Source organism: Hyla sarda, chromosome 3 (genome assembly GCF_029499605.1).
Source record: "Hyla sarda isolate aHylSar1 chromosome 3, aHylSar1.hap1, whole genome shotgun sequence".
NCBI classification, from domain to species: Eukaryota; Metazoa; Chordata; class Amphibia; order Anura; family Hylidae; genus Hyla; species Hyla sarda.
This window is the reverse complement of record NC_079191.1, coordinates 218321497-218340910: the sequence shown is the minus strand read 5'-3', so window position 1 is coordinate 218340910 and position 19414 is coordinate 218321497. Positions and strand designations below refer to the sequence as shown.

The following is a 19414-nucleotide window of genomic DNA, read 5'->3' as shown; positions in this document are numbered from 1 at the left end:
TAATGTGTCATTTTAAACTTTTATAAAAACATTTATTTATTTTTACACTTTTAGGGGATTTTTAGGAGGAATCATTAGATTCCTCATGCAGATCAATAGAGCTCTATTGAACTCCATTGATCTTTGTGCTCTGCGATCCATTGATAGAGCCTAGTCCAGCCAGGCTCTATCAATGACAGAGCCACGGACACCAGGGAACTGAGGTAAGCCCTCCAGCCCTCCTTACTACCGTGTGAACATAACATTATCATCTCATTTCAATTGCAGGGAATCCTGTTTACCTTCCAGTTTGAATGTTTTTATTTGTTGGTTATCACATCCATCAGCATGGTTTAGATTTCCCAATTAATATTTCTTTAAACGCCTCAGCATTATTTTGATTGGTTTGTCTATTTCTTCTTACCAACTAATGCCTTTCTGTTCCAGCAAGTGCAAGATATTATTCAAAGTCAGGTGTGTGCTCTCAAATCCTCAAATAAAGGTTGCTTGTTATCTATTGGATTGTGGCCTGATAAAGTGCCTGATGCGATCCTTTCTGCTGAGGACTCTATCTTATCTACTATTTTGAGAGATGGACAAGTCTTGCTTTACATTCTGAACAGACATTGCCTAAAAAAAAACAGGTAAAGCCCCAATCGCATAATGTTTTCTTTAAACATTTTAGCTCTCACATCCATGCTGAAAGTTTTTATAAGGGTCCATTAGACACAAATTGAGTGTCCTTTCTAGTGTCTGTCTGGATGGTATGTGTTGACATTTAATGCTAATATGTTTAAGTTGCCTTACAGTTGTTGAGATGGTAATAAAAGCCTAAATGTCGTTTCAAATAACTTTGGGTAAATCAATAGTACACGCACAATTAAGAAACTTTAAATGGGCACTATAAGATCCAAAAAACGTTTTATATGTTGTAAATCTTAGCAAAACATTAACATTCTCATGAAGTATATTAGAAATGTTATTTCATTATTTTATTTTTTATTTTTATTTTTTTAGAGAAATCATGGCTTATAAAATCATGGCTTTGTCCAAGCTGAAGCACAGGCATGGACAAAGTCCAGTAAGTGAGGGTGAAGTAGCAATGCTCTGTGCTCTCTCCTGTCTGATAGGACTCCTCTGTGCTCTCTCCTTTCTGATCATACTCCTCCTGTGCTCTCTCCTGTCTGATAGGACTCCTCTGTGCTCTCTCCTTTCTGATAGCACTTCTCTGTGCTCTCTCCTGTCCTATCAGACAGGAGAGAGCACAGAGGAGTGCTAGTCCACTTTAACTTACTGGATTTTGTCTATGCCTGTGCTTCAGCTTTGACAAAGCCATGATTTTTATATAAAGGAAGTAACATTTTCTTATGAAGTATATTAGAAAGATAAATGTTTTCCCAAGATGTACAACATATAAAAGTTTTTGAATCTGACAGTGTCCATTTAAGATATATTACAATCAGAGTAACATGCTTCCATCTGCACTTACAAGGCTGCTTTCTTCCTCCTCCTCCTCCTCCTTCTATTATTTTATTTTTATCTGCTCATACTAAGGGGAATCTGATTTAAGCAGAGCAAAGAGGTTTTCAGCTGTACTAATATCAGGCTACAACTGCCCATAGAAGTCTGTGGAGAGGTGGGGGGCTGGGTGTAGATAAGTGAGGAGGAGAGGACATGCAGGGAGAGACACAGACTCTGCAGGCTTAGGCTACTTGTACACTTCTAAAGCTCTGGATGGAAAAATTCCATTGCCAAAGTAGTCGGTGCTAGGACTACATAGAGATTGCCGTCCTTAGAGAAAAGAATGGACAAGAAGAAATTTTGGGTGGTGCAGTATACGTGGCTAAAATTTCTTAGTGTACACTGCATCGGAATTATATGGCAATGGGACTCCATTGGGTTTCCGTATTGTGAACCAAGCTTCACTGTCTCTCAGAAAGTGCTAGATTCTCGGGTTAGCATGCTTAATACTTCTCTATATGCTGCTGCAGCATCAAAGGTAAGGAAACAAAATCCTGTGTGGCTTGGGTATGTTATGTAGTGCATGGGAGCGATCACAAATGCTAGTCTGCTTCCACCATGCAGCTGAGCTTAGGGAAAGCTGACCCTTGGTTATGGTGCCTGCAGCGGGATAACCAAGGGATAATGCCATAGGTTGATTCTATTATGGCTTGAAATAGTTCTGCTACTCGTGTACACACAAGGACAGCTTATCCTGAAAAATTTCCGGAAAGGACAGTTAAACCTAAAATAAAAATAGTGCCGGAATTCCATTTCCATATGCTTAACAATGCTTACAATCATCTGTGCATTTTTGGTAAGTTGAGATTGTTAATAATTTGATGTCTCTTAACTGTGTATAATTCATTCTAATTTTTATTTAATCCGTTACAGAAAAAATCCACTGGTTATACAAGACCTTGAATTGATTGCAAAATCATCCAATACAGATAATCTAAATTTTAATGCATTTGAAATGGAAGGTGTTTGGATGGATGACCCTTTAGTTATTCAACATTCTGTCCAATTGGTCATTGAGAAATCAACTTCATTAGACTGGATACTGAGGATGCGCTGGCTATGCCATTTATCAAAAAAAATTCCACCTGAACTGGGTTAGTTGCTAGTTGTTTTTTTTTTATTAAAGTTTTGCTTTAGTTTTTTTGTACTTTACTACTGCAATGTTTCGATTTGTTATATTTATATTGCTTATATTTACACGGCCATATGTTGTAATACCATATTTTCCGGCGTATAAGACGACCCCCAATATAGTGTTTGGGATATACTCGCCGTATAAAAAAAAAAATATATATATATATATATATATATATATATATATATATATATATATTCCCCCCACATTAGGTTGTCAGCATAGTTCCTCTCCCCCCCCCCCCACACACACACATTAGGTTGGCAGCATAGTCCCCCCCCCCCCCCACATTAGGTTGGCAGCATAGCGCCCCCCCCCACATTAGGTTGCCAGCATAGCGGCCCCCCACACATTAGGTTGTCAGCATAGCAGCCCCCCACACATTAGGTTGTCAGCATAGTTCCCCCCACATTAGGTTGTCAGCATAGTTCCTTCCCCCCCCCCCCCCACACACATTAGGTTGTCAGCATAGTTCCCCCCCCACATTAGGTTGGCAGCATAGTTCCCCCCCACATTAGGTTGGCGGCATAGTTCCCCTCCCCCCCCCCCCCCCCCTCCCCTCCACACTAGGTTGCCAGCATAGGTCCCCCCCATCAGGTTGGCAGCATAGGTCCCTCCCCATCAGGTTGGCAGCATAGCGCCCCCCCCCCCACATTAGGTTGGCAGCATAGCGCCCCCCCCCCCCACATTATGTTGGCAGCATAGTTCCCTCCACCCTACGTTAGGTTTGCAGCATAGTCCCCCCCCCCCCCCCCCCCCACACACACATACACACGTTAGGTTGGCAGCATAGTTCCCCCCCCACGTTAGGTTGGCAGCATAGTTCCTGCGTGCACTACCTCCCGGCAGCCCCTGTGTTTTAAAAGTTAAAGGGGGGGGGCGGGGGACTGCAGCACACCCGGCCTATAAGACAACCCCCAACTTTTGGGAACATTTTCCAGGGTTAAAAAGTCATCTTATACACCAGAAAATACGGGATCTCGAGTCGCGTTCTAATCTGTCAAAACAAAGTTAGTGTAAATCCATTAGCAGCAAGGGGCCATTTGGCTTGATATGTTGATCAGAAATATATGGATACATTTTTCACTTTCACTTACATACACTTGAAATACTGTTTTAAGTTGAACTACTATTTTTTGTTCAAATTCAGTTCTCGTAAAAAATTTTTGTCCACTTTTCAGAATATATGATGTTATTTACAACGCCGAGGGGGAGATTTATTAAAGGATTTAGAGCTTTTTTTTTTTGCTTAAAAAAGTCGCATGTGCGCCTAAGCTATTTTTTTGTCTGACTTTTGGCTGTAAGCAAAAAATTACAAAAGAGCCTACCTAAGAAGATTTCAGTTTTCACTTTGCAGTGGTCAGGGATTTGTCAAGTGCGAAAGTCGCACAAAAAGTCGCAACCGCCTCCAAAGCAGCGTAGATATAAGCCAGCCCGGACCTGGCTTACAAAACCTGCTTTGGAGAGCGGGATTTCATATTTCCCGCTGGGAGCCAAGATCGCGGCTCTGGCGGGAAATGTGACACATCTCACCCTGCCGCTGCTCATCTCTCCTCGCCACCCCCATCCCCTCCGCCACCGCTCTTCTTGCCCCAGCCGCACTACTTGTTGTAAGACTACAACTTCCAGCATGTCCTTACAGTGAGGACATGCTGGGAGTTGTAGTTGTGGCGGGTGGTTGGTGCAGGCCGGGATCCGGGGCAGCGGAGCTGGCCGGCACCCAGAAATATGAAAATACACTGTAACTTCATATTTCCCGGGCTGTGCCGTGATTGGCCGGTTGGTTTTGGCCAATCACAGCATCGCCCAAGAAATATGAAATTAGTGTAGTTTCATATTTCTGGGAGGCCTCCGCTGTCCCTGCCACCGGCCTGCATCAACCATTCGCCACAACTACAACTCCCAACATATTCTCACTGTAAGAGCATGCTGGAAGTTGTAGTCTTGCACGAGGAAGTGCGGGTGCGAGATGAACAGCGGTGCTGGGGCATGAATCGGTGGCAGCAGGGGGAGATGGATGGCAGCGGCACATTAAGATTACGGAGGAGGAGATGAGGTGCCGGGTTGCAGAGGGTTCCTAGAAATATGAAACTACACGTGATTGGCTGAGACCAACCGGACAATCACTGCATCCCCCGGGAAAAATGAAATTACAGTGTAGTTTCATATTTCTGGTAGCCGGCCGGCTCCGCTGCCCCGGCCACCGGCCTGTATCAACCACCCGCCCAAGAGTTGCAACTACAACTCCCAGCATGTCCTTAATGTAAGGGCATGCCCGGAAGTTGCGGACTGGCATTTTAACACCAGGGTGCCTCCAGCTTTTTCTAAACTACAACTCCCATCATGGAGGTTGTAGTTTATAAAAGGGGTGCATCCAGCTGTTGCTAAACTACAATTTCCATCATGGTAGTTGTAGTTTAGGAACAGCTGGAGTCTCGCAGTTCCTAAACTACAACTCTTATCATGGAAGGTGTAGTTTAGGAACTGCACGACTCCAGATGTTGCTAAACTAAAGGCTCACTGTTGCTAAATTAAAACATTCATCATTCCCAAGGCTGTCTGGAAATAATGGTGGTTGTACTTTAGCACCAGCTGGAGGCTCCTGGTTTGGAAACACTGCTTTATGGGCGTTCTCCCCAGGGGAGAGCCCTATAAATGTGCTATCATATTTTTTTTATTTTTTTTTTTAAGCGTTTCAGATCAGTTTATGCAGAGAGGACTTCAACGATGATCTACTTTTTATTTATTTATTTTTTATATTAATAAAATGGTTAACGAGGGCTTGTGGGGGAGTGTTTTTTGGAATAAAAGTTTTTTAAACGTGTTTTTTTTTTATTTACTTGACAGGCTTGGTAGTGGAAGCAGTCTAATAGAAAGAATCCATTACTAAGCCTAGGCTTATAGTCAGCCTCAAAAACAGGCTAACCACCGCCACAGTGGTGCCAGGAAGAGTCGGTACCAACAGGCCCGAAGCGTCTAAATTGGTGCTCCTGGGCCTAGGCGGTAACAGGCTTGCGTAATTTAGGCTGGGAAGGGCCAGTAACAATGGTCCTCGCCCACCTTGGTAATGTTAGGCTGTTGCTGCTTGGTTGGTATGTGGCTGAAAATGAAAATAGGGGGAACCCCCACATGGTTATTTATTTATTTATTTTTTAAACGTGTGGTTCCCCATATTTTCATTCTCAGCCAGATACCAACCTAGTAGCAACAGCCTGACGTTACCAGGGGGGGCGAGGACCATTGTTACTGGCCCTTCCAAACCTAAAGAACACCAGGCTGTTACCACCTGGACCCAGGAGCGCCATTTTTGAGCTCCGGGCCGTGGTACGGGCTCTTCCTGGCACCCCTGTGGCATTGGATACTGGGGTAATAATTGGGGGTTAGCGCTAGCTGTTTTTTTTAGGGCGCACACTAAGCCTGCTGAATTCGGTCTATAAGACTTCTTCCACTACCAAGTAAATTAATTTAATAAAAAAAAAAAAACTCCCCATACAAGCCCTCTTTAAGCATTTTATTAATAAAAAAAATAAAACACTAGTCATTGTAGTCAACTGAAAACAAAGAAGTCCTCTGCATACACTGATCTGAAATGAGAAGAAAAAAAATTGTTTAGTACATTTAGGGAAAGAAAAGTAGTAAAAACTTTTAATAAACACAGGAGAGGAGGTGGTGTTTTCCAGTGGTGTTCTGAAGTCATTTATTGGTTATTGCGTGTGTGTGCTATAAAAATTGCATTCTAAAGTAACTTATTGTTTTTTTGCTTATGTGAGCCAAATTTATCAACCCCCTGTGATAGTATAATAAATACGTCACACATAAGCAAAATCCAAAGCAAGAAAAAAATGCCTATAGAACGCGCTTACCAAAGCAACGATGATAAATGTCCCCGTGAGTAATAGAGATATTACAGATGCTTTAAACCTGATAACGACCAAGGACGAGTATAGACGTCCTGTTTGGCGGCCGTTACGGCACCAGGACGTCTATACTAGTCCTTGGTTCTAACGGTCACCGCTCTGCATGTGCCGGTGACCGGAGCGTGACCACAGCTGTTACCGACAGCTGAGGGTCTCTGCTTGCGGGGTGAGGACCAATCATAGCGGTTCTCGCCCCACGATCACTGTAATTGGTCACCTGTTCAGACCAATTACAGCGTTCAAATCTCGGCGCATCGGCAGCTCTTGTCCTGCAGCTCCAACTTCTTTCACTCTGTAGCGTGTATGTGAAGGAGATCGGAGCTGACAGAAGATACTGTGAAGAAAAGTTAGTGTGTGAGAGTCTGAGAGATATACTCCAGACCTCTCTTTCCCAATCCCCCTAAGGTGTTACACCAAGCACCACTTCCCCTCCCTTTCATTCCCTGTCCCCATCTTTTTTTATTTTATTTTTTTTCATAAATTTTTTTGAAAGAAAAAAAAAAAAAAATATATATATATATATATATATATATATAACATTTTATATATATATACACACATAATTATAGTAAGATAGTAGTAGCGAGGTATATAGTTAGTGTTAGGTGTAGGGCGTTAGCGTCAGTTAGCTAGCATCAGTTAGTGTCATACTTTAGCGCTATTTAGCGTTAGTGTTTTAAAAAAAATATTTAAAAAATCAATAAAAAAAATTTTGAGTTCTAGATTTGTGTTATTTAGCATTAAATTTTGCGTCAGTTAGCGCCGTATCTTAGCGTTACTTGGCATTTTAAAAAAAGTACAAAAAATAAATAAGAAAAAGTTTTTTGGTTACTTTATCAGAAATATGTCCCGCAGGCTCTACACTGCAGAACAGGCAGCTGCTTTACTCTGCTCGGATACTGACAGTGCAAGTGATGGGGAGAAGTTCGTAATTCCGTCCTCCAGTGAAAGCAGCAATGAGGAGATGGAGGAACAGCGCAGGGAAAGATCACCTGCCGTTGCAGTCCGTAACTGGGTTCCCACGGAATTCACTTCCAATGTTGGAATCCATATAAATGTGGAGGGTTATACCGAGACTGACTTTAAAAAAAAAAAAAAAAAAAATTTCAGTCAGCAGCTCATGAATCTGATGATTGAGCAGACAAATCTATATGCCACACAATTTATAGCCACCAATACGACCTCACAATACGCAAGAACAAATGTGTGGCGCCCAGTGAATGAGGCAGAGATTTAAAAATTTTGGGGCCTCATCCTTAATATGGGCATTATTAAAAAACCGACCCTGAGGTCATATTGGTCGGAAGATGCTCTTTTTAATACCCCCTTGTGTCGCAATGTGTTGCCACGCCGGCGTTTTGAAGCCATATTATGCTTTCTCCATTATAACAACAATTCCCTGTGCCCCCCAAGAGATGATCCAAATTTTGACAGGCTTTATAAAATACGGCCGCTGGTCAATTATCTAAATGAAAAATTTGCAAAATATAACCCCCGCAAAAAAACATCTCTATTGATGAGTCCCTTGTTCTTTTCAAGGGACGTCCAAGCTTTCGCCAATATATACCAAGTAAAAAGGCGCGTTTTGGCTTGAAAGTTTATAAATTATGCGAAAGCAAATCTGGGTACACCCACGGGTTTCAAATTTATGAGGGGAAATGTCCTCCCTCCCTCAACGTGGCTGGAAAAGTTGTGTGGCAACTTATTCATCCCCTATTGGACAAGGGGTATCATTTATACACAGATAATTACTATACTAGTGTACCCCTTTATAAAAATCTGTCCAGAAGAAAAACTGTAGGATGTGGCACTATACGCCGAAATCAAAAAGAGCTCCCCAAACCGCTCGTTCGCCAAAAGCTTAGACGTGGGGACATCAAGGGCCTCTGTAGTGAGGGAATGCTTTTTGTGAAATTCAAAGACAAGAAGGATGTCTGTATCTTATCCACCATACATCCAGATACATGTGTGGACATTCCTGTACGGCACACCACTACAACGGTCCGCAAGTCAACTTGCGTACAGGAATACAACAAATATATGGGTGGGGTGGACCTAGCGGACCACTTACTTCAACCTTACAACGCAGTGAGAAAATCGTGTGTGGTATAAAAAAACTGTCCATATTCCTCATACAGGTGGCCCTCTGGAACTCTTTCATCCTTTTCAAGAAATCCGGGAATCAAGGAACATACCTTGATTTCCAAGAAAAGGTGATAAAAGATTTGTTACATGGCCAGGCCCAGGGGGAAAGAGATGAGCAGCCTTCAACTAGTCAGGCTAGCCGCATAGTCCCAGGCCAACATTTCCCCTCTGAAATACCCCCACCCCCAAAAAAGCCAGACCCTTCAAAAAATGTCTGGTGTGCACCAAGCAAGGGAGACGGAAATAAACTAGTTATCAGTGCAACACATGCCCTGAGAAACCCGCTCTCTGTATCAAGGATCGTTTCAGATTGTACCCTTGATTATTAATTAATACATTTTCATATCCCCGTTATTCATCCCTTTTTCATCTTTTTTTTTTTTTTTTTCATCATCCAATTGATAATTTTATCTCATATCCCTTTTCAGGTGCTCATTATCCCTCTACATGTATACCGTGAGGTAAAACCTCACAAATCTCCAAAAGAACCTTCTCATTATCCCTTTACATGTATACCGTGAGGTAAAATTCACAATCCTTTAGTATAACAAGGAAACAAAGTGACATATAGCCCTACAGCTGCGCTTTCACCTGGAGAACTTGCTTGTGTTTGCAACATTGTTGCTTCTTTTCTCCACCCTCCAGAGCTACTAACTGCCACATCTGTTAGGCTGGGTTCACACCACGTTTTTCAAATACTGTAACCGTATACTGTTTTCCGCAAAAAAAAGTATACAGCCATATCCGAAACCGTATGCATAGAGAATGCATTGTAAACCGTATTCCAAATGTTGTGTACGGTTGCATCCGTTTTGCCTCGGATACAGTTTTGCCGATTTTTCAACCGTAGGCAAAAACGCTGTCGACCACGTTTTTGCCTCCGGTTGGAAAACCATTTGCGGTTCTTTTAAAATTGTTGTCTATGAGAACCGTACACAGAATTTCAGAATACGGTTGCACACGGTTTTTCTAATCCGTTTTTGGAGTTGACACATGCGCAGAAGGAATTTAAATAGAACAATAGTAACTTTATTAAATTGCTGGAAAACTAATTCCAACAAAATAGCAAAACCGTTGGCAAAAACGGATGCAAACAGAACCGTACATACGTTTTGGAACCGTATACATGGAAAAACCGTATTTGGAGTCATACGGTTGCATACGGTTTTTGCCATATGTTTTTTTAGCGGAAAACCGTTTACGGTAACCATATTTAAAAAACTTGGTGTGTGAACACAGCGTTTACTATACTGCGCAAATAGCAGGACGTAGTCATATATACTGGGAAATGTTCTGTACAAATCTAACTCTGACATACTAACTTTGCGACCCATATGCTCAATAAGCTTGTAAATGAATTCATTTTATGGAGTATTTTTAAAAAAGGTACAACTTGTGGGGGTACGGTATGGTTCTAACAGCGAAAATCTTTTCCAGACATGGAGTGCGGCCTATAATTCATATAATGATGTCCTGAAAGTCAAATGGCGCTCCTCTCCTTCTGGGTCAAGCGGCCAAACAACCAATTAGGGCCTGAGTGGGGGTATTGCTGAACAAGGGACAAACAGCAGAATAACATATGAGGTGCTTTTTACAATTTTAGAAGGGATGTATAAAAAATATGTCCCACAAATGATGCATTTGTGAAAAAAGAAAAAAAAATTCCCACTGACTTCAAAACTATTCCAGCCACACACAAATGGCTCACTTTTGGTCTAGGCGAATACTTTAGGGGGTCTAGTTTCCGAAATGGTGTGACTTGTGGGGGTACGGTATGGTTCTCTCACCTAAAACCCATTGCAGACATGAAGTGGGGCCTACAAGTCGTTCCAACACAAACGAATGTCCAGCACTAGGTATGCGAATAAAATCTTTTCGTTTATTGAAGTTGCACAGGACAAACAGGTACAAGTAGTCTTTCTGACACGTTTCGCGCTTAGATGCGCTTAGTTTCTATGACTAAGCACATCTAAGCGCGAAACGCATCAGAAAGACTACTTGTACCTGTTTGTCCTGTGCAACTTCAATGAACGAAAAGATTTTATTCGCATACCTAGTGCTGGACATTCGTTTGTGTTGGATCTATTGTGGAAGCCGGGGCGGTGCCGGCGGGTCCGAGACACAGGTGTGCGCACAGCAGGAGTGAGCTGTATCTTGCTTGGATACTTCCTACAAGTCGTTCGGCCTAAAATGAGGCCCTGAAAGTCAAATGGCGCTCCTCTCCTTCTGGCTCCCCCAAGCGGCCAAACCACCAATTAGGGCCTGAGCGGGGGTATTGCCGAACACGGGACGAACAGCAGAATAACATATGGGGTGCTTTTTTTTTCATTTTCAGAAGGGATGTATAAAAAATATGTCCCACAAATGATGCGTTTGTGAAAAAAAGGAAATTTCTTTTTTTTTCAACTGACATTATAAAAATTCCTGCCAAAAAAATATGGCGTTAAAATACTCACTATACCCCCTGGTAAATACCTCATGGGTCTAGTTTTTAAAATGGTGTCATTCGGGGGGGGGGGGGGGGTTCCTCTGTTCTACCACCCCTCAGTTGCTGCAAACCTTGCCTAGCACATAAAAATAAGATGTACTTTTCAAATCTTCAAAATTTTCAAAATGTCAAGTAAATTTGTAAGGCCTCTAATACAACTAAAATGTGAATTATAAAAAAAAAAAAAAAAGCTGACAGAATATAGTCATATGAAATTATAATTTTTTTTATAGGAAAAATGCACAGTATGTATAAATATATGCAACCTATTAGCATCAAAACAACAAAAAATCTTTTTTTTTTTTTAATTTCACGATTTCTTGCTTTGTAAATAAAAAAAATACAAATGATATCAAATAACTTTTACTATTTGCATGTAGTACAACTTGTGACAAAAAAACTGTCAGAATTATTTTCATTGGCAAAACATTACCAGAGTTATTCTCTAATAAAGACATACATCCCAGATTTGAAAAAACAGGCCTGGTCTTTGAGGGGCGTACAGGCTTAATTAGCTAGGCCTTTAAGGTGTTAGACAATACGCTGTTAGGGTGGAGAAAATAAACCTGCTTCGAGCATTAGTCTCTGAAGCAGTACCCTCTGGCTCAGTGAATGGCTGCAGTTGTGTTCCGTCTCTGCCAATGATTAGCTGAACAAACTCTTGTCTCTGAAGTAGAAAGGAGCTAAGATCTGGGGACCAGGCGCTGTAGGGGTTTGGAATTTAACAAATATGAAAAAAAAATTGTCACCGTTCCATCCATACCCCAACCCTTGTTCCAGCAGCATATTTTTAATTCTTTTTTATATTTAGCAAAAAAGGCTGAAACATTCTTTTATGCTTTTTGGTAGTATTAAGGATTCCTCTACCAATGATTTGTCTACGTTTATTTGTAATCTACAAAAATATAGAGGAATTTACATTGACAAATAGTTTTAATTTTCTTTTATCATCAGATCATGTACGGACAGAGATTGATGCTGGAGCACAAGCTTTGAGTAGGTTCTACTCAAGTCCACTGTCTAAAGAAATGAGTAGTGTTATGAAACTCCTCTGTACTACAAGATTAGGTAAGTTTTTATATATAAATAGATATATAGATATAGATAGATATAGATAGATATATATATATATATATATATATATATATATAATTGAACATGTACAGGCATATATTTTGCTAGCTAGCAAAAGCATTTAACACATTTTAAAAAAGTGTCTGGACTTGAACTGACTCTAAAAACCTCTTAAATCAACTACTACCTTTTTAATCTTCTTGGTGCAGCTTAGGATGTTTCTATAGGAAGAATTGTTCTAGATAAATGACAGATTGGGTTACAAAAATATTGCATTGTATCAGTATTTTACAAGCTGCAAATATCACACAGACCAGGCTTACTGAGAGCGTACCATAAGAAAAGGGAAGAGGCATGGCTCAAAGACAGTTGGGAACAGCTTAACAGTTTAAATTGGTTTGGGGCCATGTCTCCAGAAGCTCCATAAGACCGTCCTTCAACATGTTCAGAGTCTTTAGCCAACTCAAAATTGTTCCTACAAAGTATGTCTTCAAGGTTATCTGACCTGTTAAGAAGAAAAACTAGTGACCCCTCTTTTTTTGAGGTCCCATTGATCTAGGGAAGAATGAGTCTACAATAGCACTTAAAGGAGTATTTCAGTCTCAAGTTGCATAGTTAAACTTGTAGGGCATGTAATGTTAAATTGTATTTTCAAATACAATCATTTAGCAAATTTGCCTCCTTCTGATATTCCTGCTCCTTTTTTTACTCTTGTTGACAATTCGATGCCTAGGTTACAGACCACCTCAAGTGGTGGCCAGGCTGGTGTGCATATATCCCCTTTGTTACAGAAAAGAGATACCTAGAAGAGATATACATACACCTAGGGGAGAAAAGGAGCTGGAATATCAGAAGGAGGCATTTTAGCAAAAATAATGTATTTGCAAAAATATTTAACTACCTGTGTTTTACAATTTTAATTATGTAGCCTCTTCCTCTCTGCCCATTTTTCACTTTATTTTCTTGAAGCCATATAATAGCTTAACCCCTTAAGGACCACGGGTTTATGGTTTTTTGCACTTTCGTTTTTTCCCCTCATCACCTTCTAAAAATCATAACTTTAAATTTTGCACCTGCAGACTCATATGAGGGCTTATTTTATTTTTTTATATAACAGTTTATTTTTTGAAAATGTTAGACATTTTATAAACATCAAGTAACATGGAACAATATAGAATAAGGTGAGGGCTTATTTTTTGTACCACCAATTGTACTTTATGACCTCAATCATTTCGTCACAAAATTTACGGCAAACCCCAAAAAAAAATTTGTGGGGCAAAGTTGGGAAAGTCATTTTGTAAGTTTTGGGGTCTTCCGATTCTACGCAGTGCACTTTTTCGGTATTGGCACCATATATTTATTCTGTAGGTCCATACGGTTACATTGATACCTAATTTGTGTTTTTTTTTATTTTACTACTTTAAAAAAAATTGTAACACCATGCACCAAAATGATTGTTTAAAATTGTCCTCTTCTGACCCCTATAACTTTTTTATTTTTCCGTATATGGGGTGGTATGAGGACTCATTTTTTGCATTTGATCTGAAGTGTTCATAGGTACCATTTTTGTTTTGATGTTACTTTTTGATCGGTATTTATTTAATACAAATTGATATACAAAGTGACCAAAAATGCGCAATTTTGGACTTTGATATTTTTTTTTTACATATACGCCATTGACCGTGCAGTTTAATTAACATTATATTTTTATAATTCGGACATTTACTCATGCGGCAATACCACATGTTTGTTTTTATGTTTTTATATTTTTATATGGGAAAAGGGGGGGGGGGTGATTTGAACTTTTGATAAGGAAGGGGGTTAATGTGTGTGTGTGTGTGTGTGTGTGTGTGTGTGTGTGTGTGTGTGTGTGTGCGTGTGCGTGTGTGTGCGGCTATTAACGCCAGCCCCCAGCTACAAGAATCAGCTGAGGGCCGAGTCGGGAGCCCGCGCCGTACAACGGTTAACGGCACATGGAAAAGTATAAATGTTCATGGTCGTTAACCAGTTGAATACAGTTTATGTCCATGTTAACCCCTTAAATGGGCACTGTCACCAACTTTATTTTTTGATATGTTGTCGTACTTATGTACTACAACATATCTCTAATATACTTTTTTTTTTTTTTATTAAAATGGTTTAATTTGCATTTGAAAACCGACCACTAGGGGTCTCCCTCCTAGTGGCCGGCTGTAGCCTGGCGTGACGTCACGCCTGAAAAAGGACTGATGCGGCCGGGCATCGGTCCTTTTTCATTCAGCCTGCACTCGCTCCCTGCCTGTCAATCAGACAGGCAGGGAGCGAGCGCATTGGCTCCCTGCCCACTGGATGGGAGGCCCCTCCTCCCGCACATCGCCGCCGCTGTCCCTGCACGCCCGCTGCCAGACTCTGCAGTAAGTGTAATGAGGGAACGGGGTATGCGGGAGGGGGAGGGAGATGGAGGGGACGTGCTAGCGCCACATGTAACTAATAGTTTATCTACACAGGGTGCCTCCAGCTGTTTCAATACTACAACTCCCAGCATGCCCTGACAGCCAATAGATGTCAGGGCAAGCTGGGAGTTGTAGTGGTGAAACAGCTGGAGGCACCCTGTGTAGATGAACTAAGGGCGGAAGTCCCCCCCCAGCAGGCATCAGTGACGTGGTGCCTGGTGGGGAAGTCTGCCTGGTAGTGAGCACACTGCCAGGCAGACAAAAGGCATTTTTAATATAGTAAAAATAAAAATGAAAAGCAGGGAGGGGGTTAGGGATAGATTGGCAATAGGCAGGGACAGAAAAAAAAAAAATCGGATGGTGGGAGCTACTCTTTAACGACCAAGGACGTATATTTACGTCCTTGGCCGGCTCCCGTGATATAACGTGGGGTCACGCGGTGATACCGCGTCATATCGGGTCGGTCCTGGCATGTATCTGATGCCGGGACCCGGGGCTAATAGCGCGCGGCAGCGATCGCGGTGCCGTGCACTATTAACCCTTTACACTAAACCGAAAGTGAAAGCTGCCCAGCGGGGCTGATCGGGACCACCGCAGTGAAAATGCAGTGTCCCGATCAGCTGGTACACGAGTGGAGGTCCTCTTACCTGCCTCCGGCATGTCCCCTCGGCGATTGATTGCTCCAAGCCTAAGATTCAGGCTTGAGCAATCGACCGCCGATAACCCTGATTACTGAACAGGGTATAAGTGAAAAGGGTATAAGATCAGTGTGTGCAGTGTTATAGGTCCCTATGGGACCTATAACACTGGAAGAAAAAGTGTAAAAAAAAAGTTAATAAATGTGATTTAACCCTTTCCTTAATAAAAGTTCAAATCACCCCCCTTTTCCCATAAAAAAAAACATGTAAATAAAAATAAATATAAACATATGTGGTATCGCCGCGTGCGTAAATGTCCGAACTATAAAAATATATCATTAATTAAACAGCACGGTCAATGGCCTACGCGCTAAAATATTCCAAAGTCCAAAATAACGTATTTTTGGTCGCTTTTTATATCATGAAAAAATTAATAAAAAGCAATCAAAAAGTCTGATCAATACAAAAATAGTACCGCAAAAAATGAGCCCTCATACCTCCCCATACGCGGAAAAATAAAGTTATAGGGGTCAGAATATGACAATTTTAAACGTATACATTTTTCTGCATGTAGTTATGATTTTTTCCAGAAGTACGACAAAATCCAACCTATATAAGTAGGGTATCATTTTAACCGTATGGACCTACAGAATAAAGATCAGGTGTCATTTTTACCGAAAAATGTACTGCGTAGAAACGAAAGCCCGCAAAATTTACAAAATGGCGTTTTTTTTTTCTTCAATTTCGTCGCACAATTATTATTTTTTTTTTCGTTTTGCCGTAGATTTTTGGCTAAAATGACTGATGTTACTGCAATGTAGAATTGGTGGCGCAAAAAATAAGCCATCATAATGGATTTTTAGGTGCAAAATTGAAAGGGTTATGATTTTTAAAAGGTGAGGCGGAAAAAACGAAAGTGCAAAAACGGAAAACCCCGTGGTCGTTAAGGGGTTAAAGGAGTATTCTCATGTGAGAAATTTTATTATCCATAGGATTACTCCCGAATTACAGAAAGTAAAGCTTGTGATGCTACACTGTTTATGCATCTCCCATTAGCATCAATGCGAGTTACCCAAACTGCATAAAAGTGGGAACAGCTGTTTTCGGCTTCCCTACCAGCAGCCATGAGCAGGCCCTCGATAGGCCTTTTTTCAAATTTTTTGATAAGAATACCACTTTAAGGCTTCCCATAAGCATATTCAGAAATACCAGCGTCGTGTCCCGGTACAGAACCTGGTTCTGCACAGTTCCTAAAGTCGCCTCAGGTACAGTCCCTTAAGTCCACAGGGCTCTCCTGCAGGATCCCCCCTAGGTCATTATTATGATTTCTATTGTACATTATGTATGTTTATTATCGGTATGGTGCAGTGAATATAAACTATGTATAAAGGTTATTAGAATGTTTAGACTGTATAGGACCTTCCTAAGGTCGTGTGATATCACCGGATACCCAGAGTGCCAGAGGCACAGGTAACCACAGGGCAACCAGCCATCAAAAGGCTTAAGTCCAGCCCCCTGATATATAAAGGGCTGTAGTCTTCCTCTTCTCTCTTGGTTCCTGCTCTTCACTTCCTGGACATTAAATAAGCACCAGTCATGTACAAATTCAGTCCAGTACAGCTAGGCCAAAGCCTACAAGTCTGCAGCCACATGTAATCTGTAAGTCTCATTTATGTCTACAAGTCAAGTTTCGTCATAACAGTAGCACAGTGGCCTGCATCATTATTATCACTACAAGTCCAAGCAAGCCTGAGAGGTTCCCTGTGTCCCGGTAACCTCTGTGGAAGTTGGCTATCTGAACTGTTATATTGACTTCTTCAGTAAAGTTCCAGTTGCATCAAAACCTGCTTTGGACTCTTATTTAATATATGCCGTTTCTGGGTTGTTGTCAGCAGTGCCCTACACCATACAATCATATCCTGGCATCACAAACACTAGGGGTTAACAACATCTTGCCCCAGGGGTTAATACCATCTGGCCCCAATACCTACATTGCTATTCCCCGTGGTCCTGCCATACATTGTGGGTCACCACACCAGTGATGCATTGCACATTGTCATATAACTAAATACACCTAACTAAATGACCGCAACGGAGGCCGGGAGAAGGATACAGGAGAGAAAAATCCTGGATATAACCCCTTTAAAATTTTAGCATAATATTTTACAGTGACCAATACTTGTCTCATGTGTACTGTGGCCAAGTCTGTGTTCTTACTGGTTAGATGCTGTTCTGTTGTTTGGCATTAGTGCGTTTTTCAGCTATAGTGACTGAACAATCCAAAATGGCTAATCAGTCTTCAACAGAATAACAAAAAGCTTTCTCTTTCTAATGTAGGTGACAATTATGCCCTTGATCCTCGCTGGAATATACAGTTGTTGGAAATTATGAAACATTCCCTCACACTTGATACTGGCATGGAACCAGATATGGAAATTTTTAGCCAGTTAGATAGTGTAATAAACAGGTAAGGTTTAATAGGATGAAATAAAAATAGTAGGTACTGCAAATGATTTTGGAGAACTTAACTTGCACTGTCAGATTCAACAACTTTTTATATGTTATACATCTTGGCAAAACATTAACCTTTCTAATATTCTTCAAAAGAAAATGTTATTTCCTTTTTATAGAAATCATGGCTTATAAAATCATGGCTTTGTCCAATCTGAAGCACAGGCTTGGACAAAATCCAGTGAGTGAGGGTGAAGTAGCACTCCTCTGTGCTCTCTCCTGTCTGATAGGACTCCTCTGTGCTCTCTCCTGCCTGATGGTACTCCTCAGTGCTGTCTCATGTCTAATAGTACTCCTCGGTGCTTTCACATGTCTGATAGCATTCCTCTGTGCTCTCCTGTCTGGTAGCACTCCTCTGTGCTCTCTACTGTCTGATAGCACTCCTCTGTGCTCTCTTCTGTCTGGTAGCACTCCTCTGTGCTCTCTTCTGTCTGGTAGCACTCCTCTGTGCTCTCTCCTGTCTGGTAGCACTCCTCTGTGCTCTCTCCTGTCTTATCAGACAGTGCAAACCCACCCTAACTTACTGGACTTTGCCCATTCCTGTGCTTCGGCTTGGACAAAGCCATGATGTTATAAGCCATATGTTCTGTAAAAAGGAAACATTTTCTTATGAAATCTATTAGAAAAGTTAATGTTTTGCCAAAATGTACAACATATAAAAAGTTTTTGTATCTGACAGTGTCGGTTTAAGGATCTTAATCACTAAATTGAATAGGATTTAATATACACTAGATGGGTTTTGTTTGTAACTGTGCAAAATTCTTGACAGGGCAATTCTACTAATCAACCGACAAAAACAATCTTTTGCTGAGGCACATGTGTCCAGAAAGCCAAAAAGACTTAGTGCTTGGAAAATTGCTGTTGAATTTCACAAAGGTATGCATTTTTTGTTTACTTCTTTGTTAGCTTGATAAGAATCTGTTTAAGGGCAGGGTCATACGGGGCACATCCGCAGCGTATATCTTGCTGGGGATGCACAGTTTGTAGTCAAAGGGACTGCAGAGTGAACTCCCAGCCGCAGCCAGGTTGCTCTGTGTTCTGCTCGTAGTGGCTGATTTCTACAGCGGAAAACTTCAATAACAATAACATCTAATTTTTTTAGATGTAATCCTAGTACAAAGTAAAAAAGTTTGTGTGGATTTAGGAGAAAAAGTGTCCAAAGGATCCTTCAGAAGAAAAAAAGCATTTGGATAAGACCAATTTGTTAGGGTAGGGGATAAGCTTCAGATTGTGGGGGGGGGGGTCTGACCGCTGGGACCCTCTGCGATCTCCTGTACGGTGCCCCGGCAGTCCACGGTAAGGGGGCGCTGCTTCCGGCAATCTCCGGCTATGCAATAGCACTGAGGGGGGGGAGTGTCGGCCGCCGCTTCATGCGGTGGTCGACACGCTATCTGGCCGGAGAGCCAGGGCCCCGTACGGGAGATCGCAGGAGGTCCCATCGGTCGGGCCCCCTGTGATCTCGAAAACTTTTTTTTTAAATCAACTGGTGCCAGAAAGTTAAACAGATTTGTAAATTACTTCCATTTAAAAGCCTTAATCCTTCCAGTTCTCATCAGCTGCTGTATGCTTCACAG

The 19414-nt window shown here is 41.4% G+C and overlaps 1 protein-coding gene across 1 annotated transcript in view; it reads left to right on the top strand.

Annotated features, from left to right (window-relative positions):
* The window catches only part of MDN1 (midasin AAA ATPase 1), a gene marked incomplete in the record, with an annotated part of 346772 nt that overhangs the window by 214099 nt on the left and 113259 nt on the right, over positions 1 to 19414 (top strand). Inside the window, 5 exon segments of the mRNA XM_056566109.1 lie at positions 427 to 623; positions 2374 to 2594; positions 12140 to 12253; positions 17667 to 17796; positions 18610 to 18716. Of these exon segments, the coding sequence (XP_056422084.1) occupies positions 427 to 623; positions 2374 to 2594; positions 12140 to 12253; positions 17667 to 17796; positions 18610 to 18716 (769 nt within the window).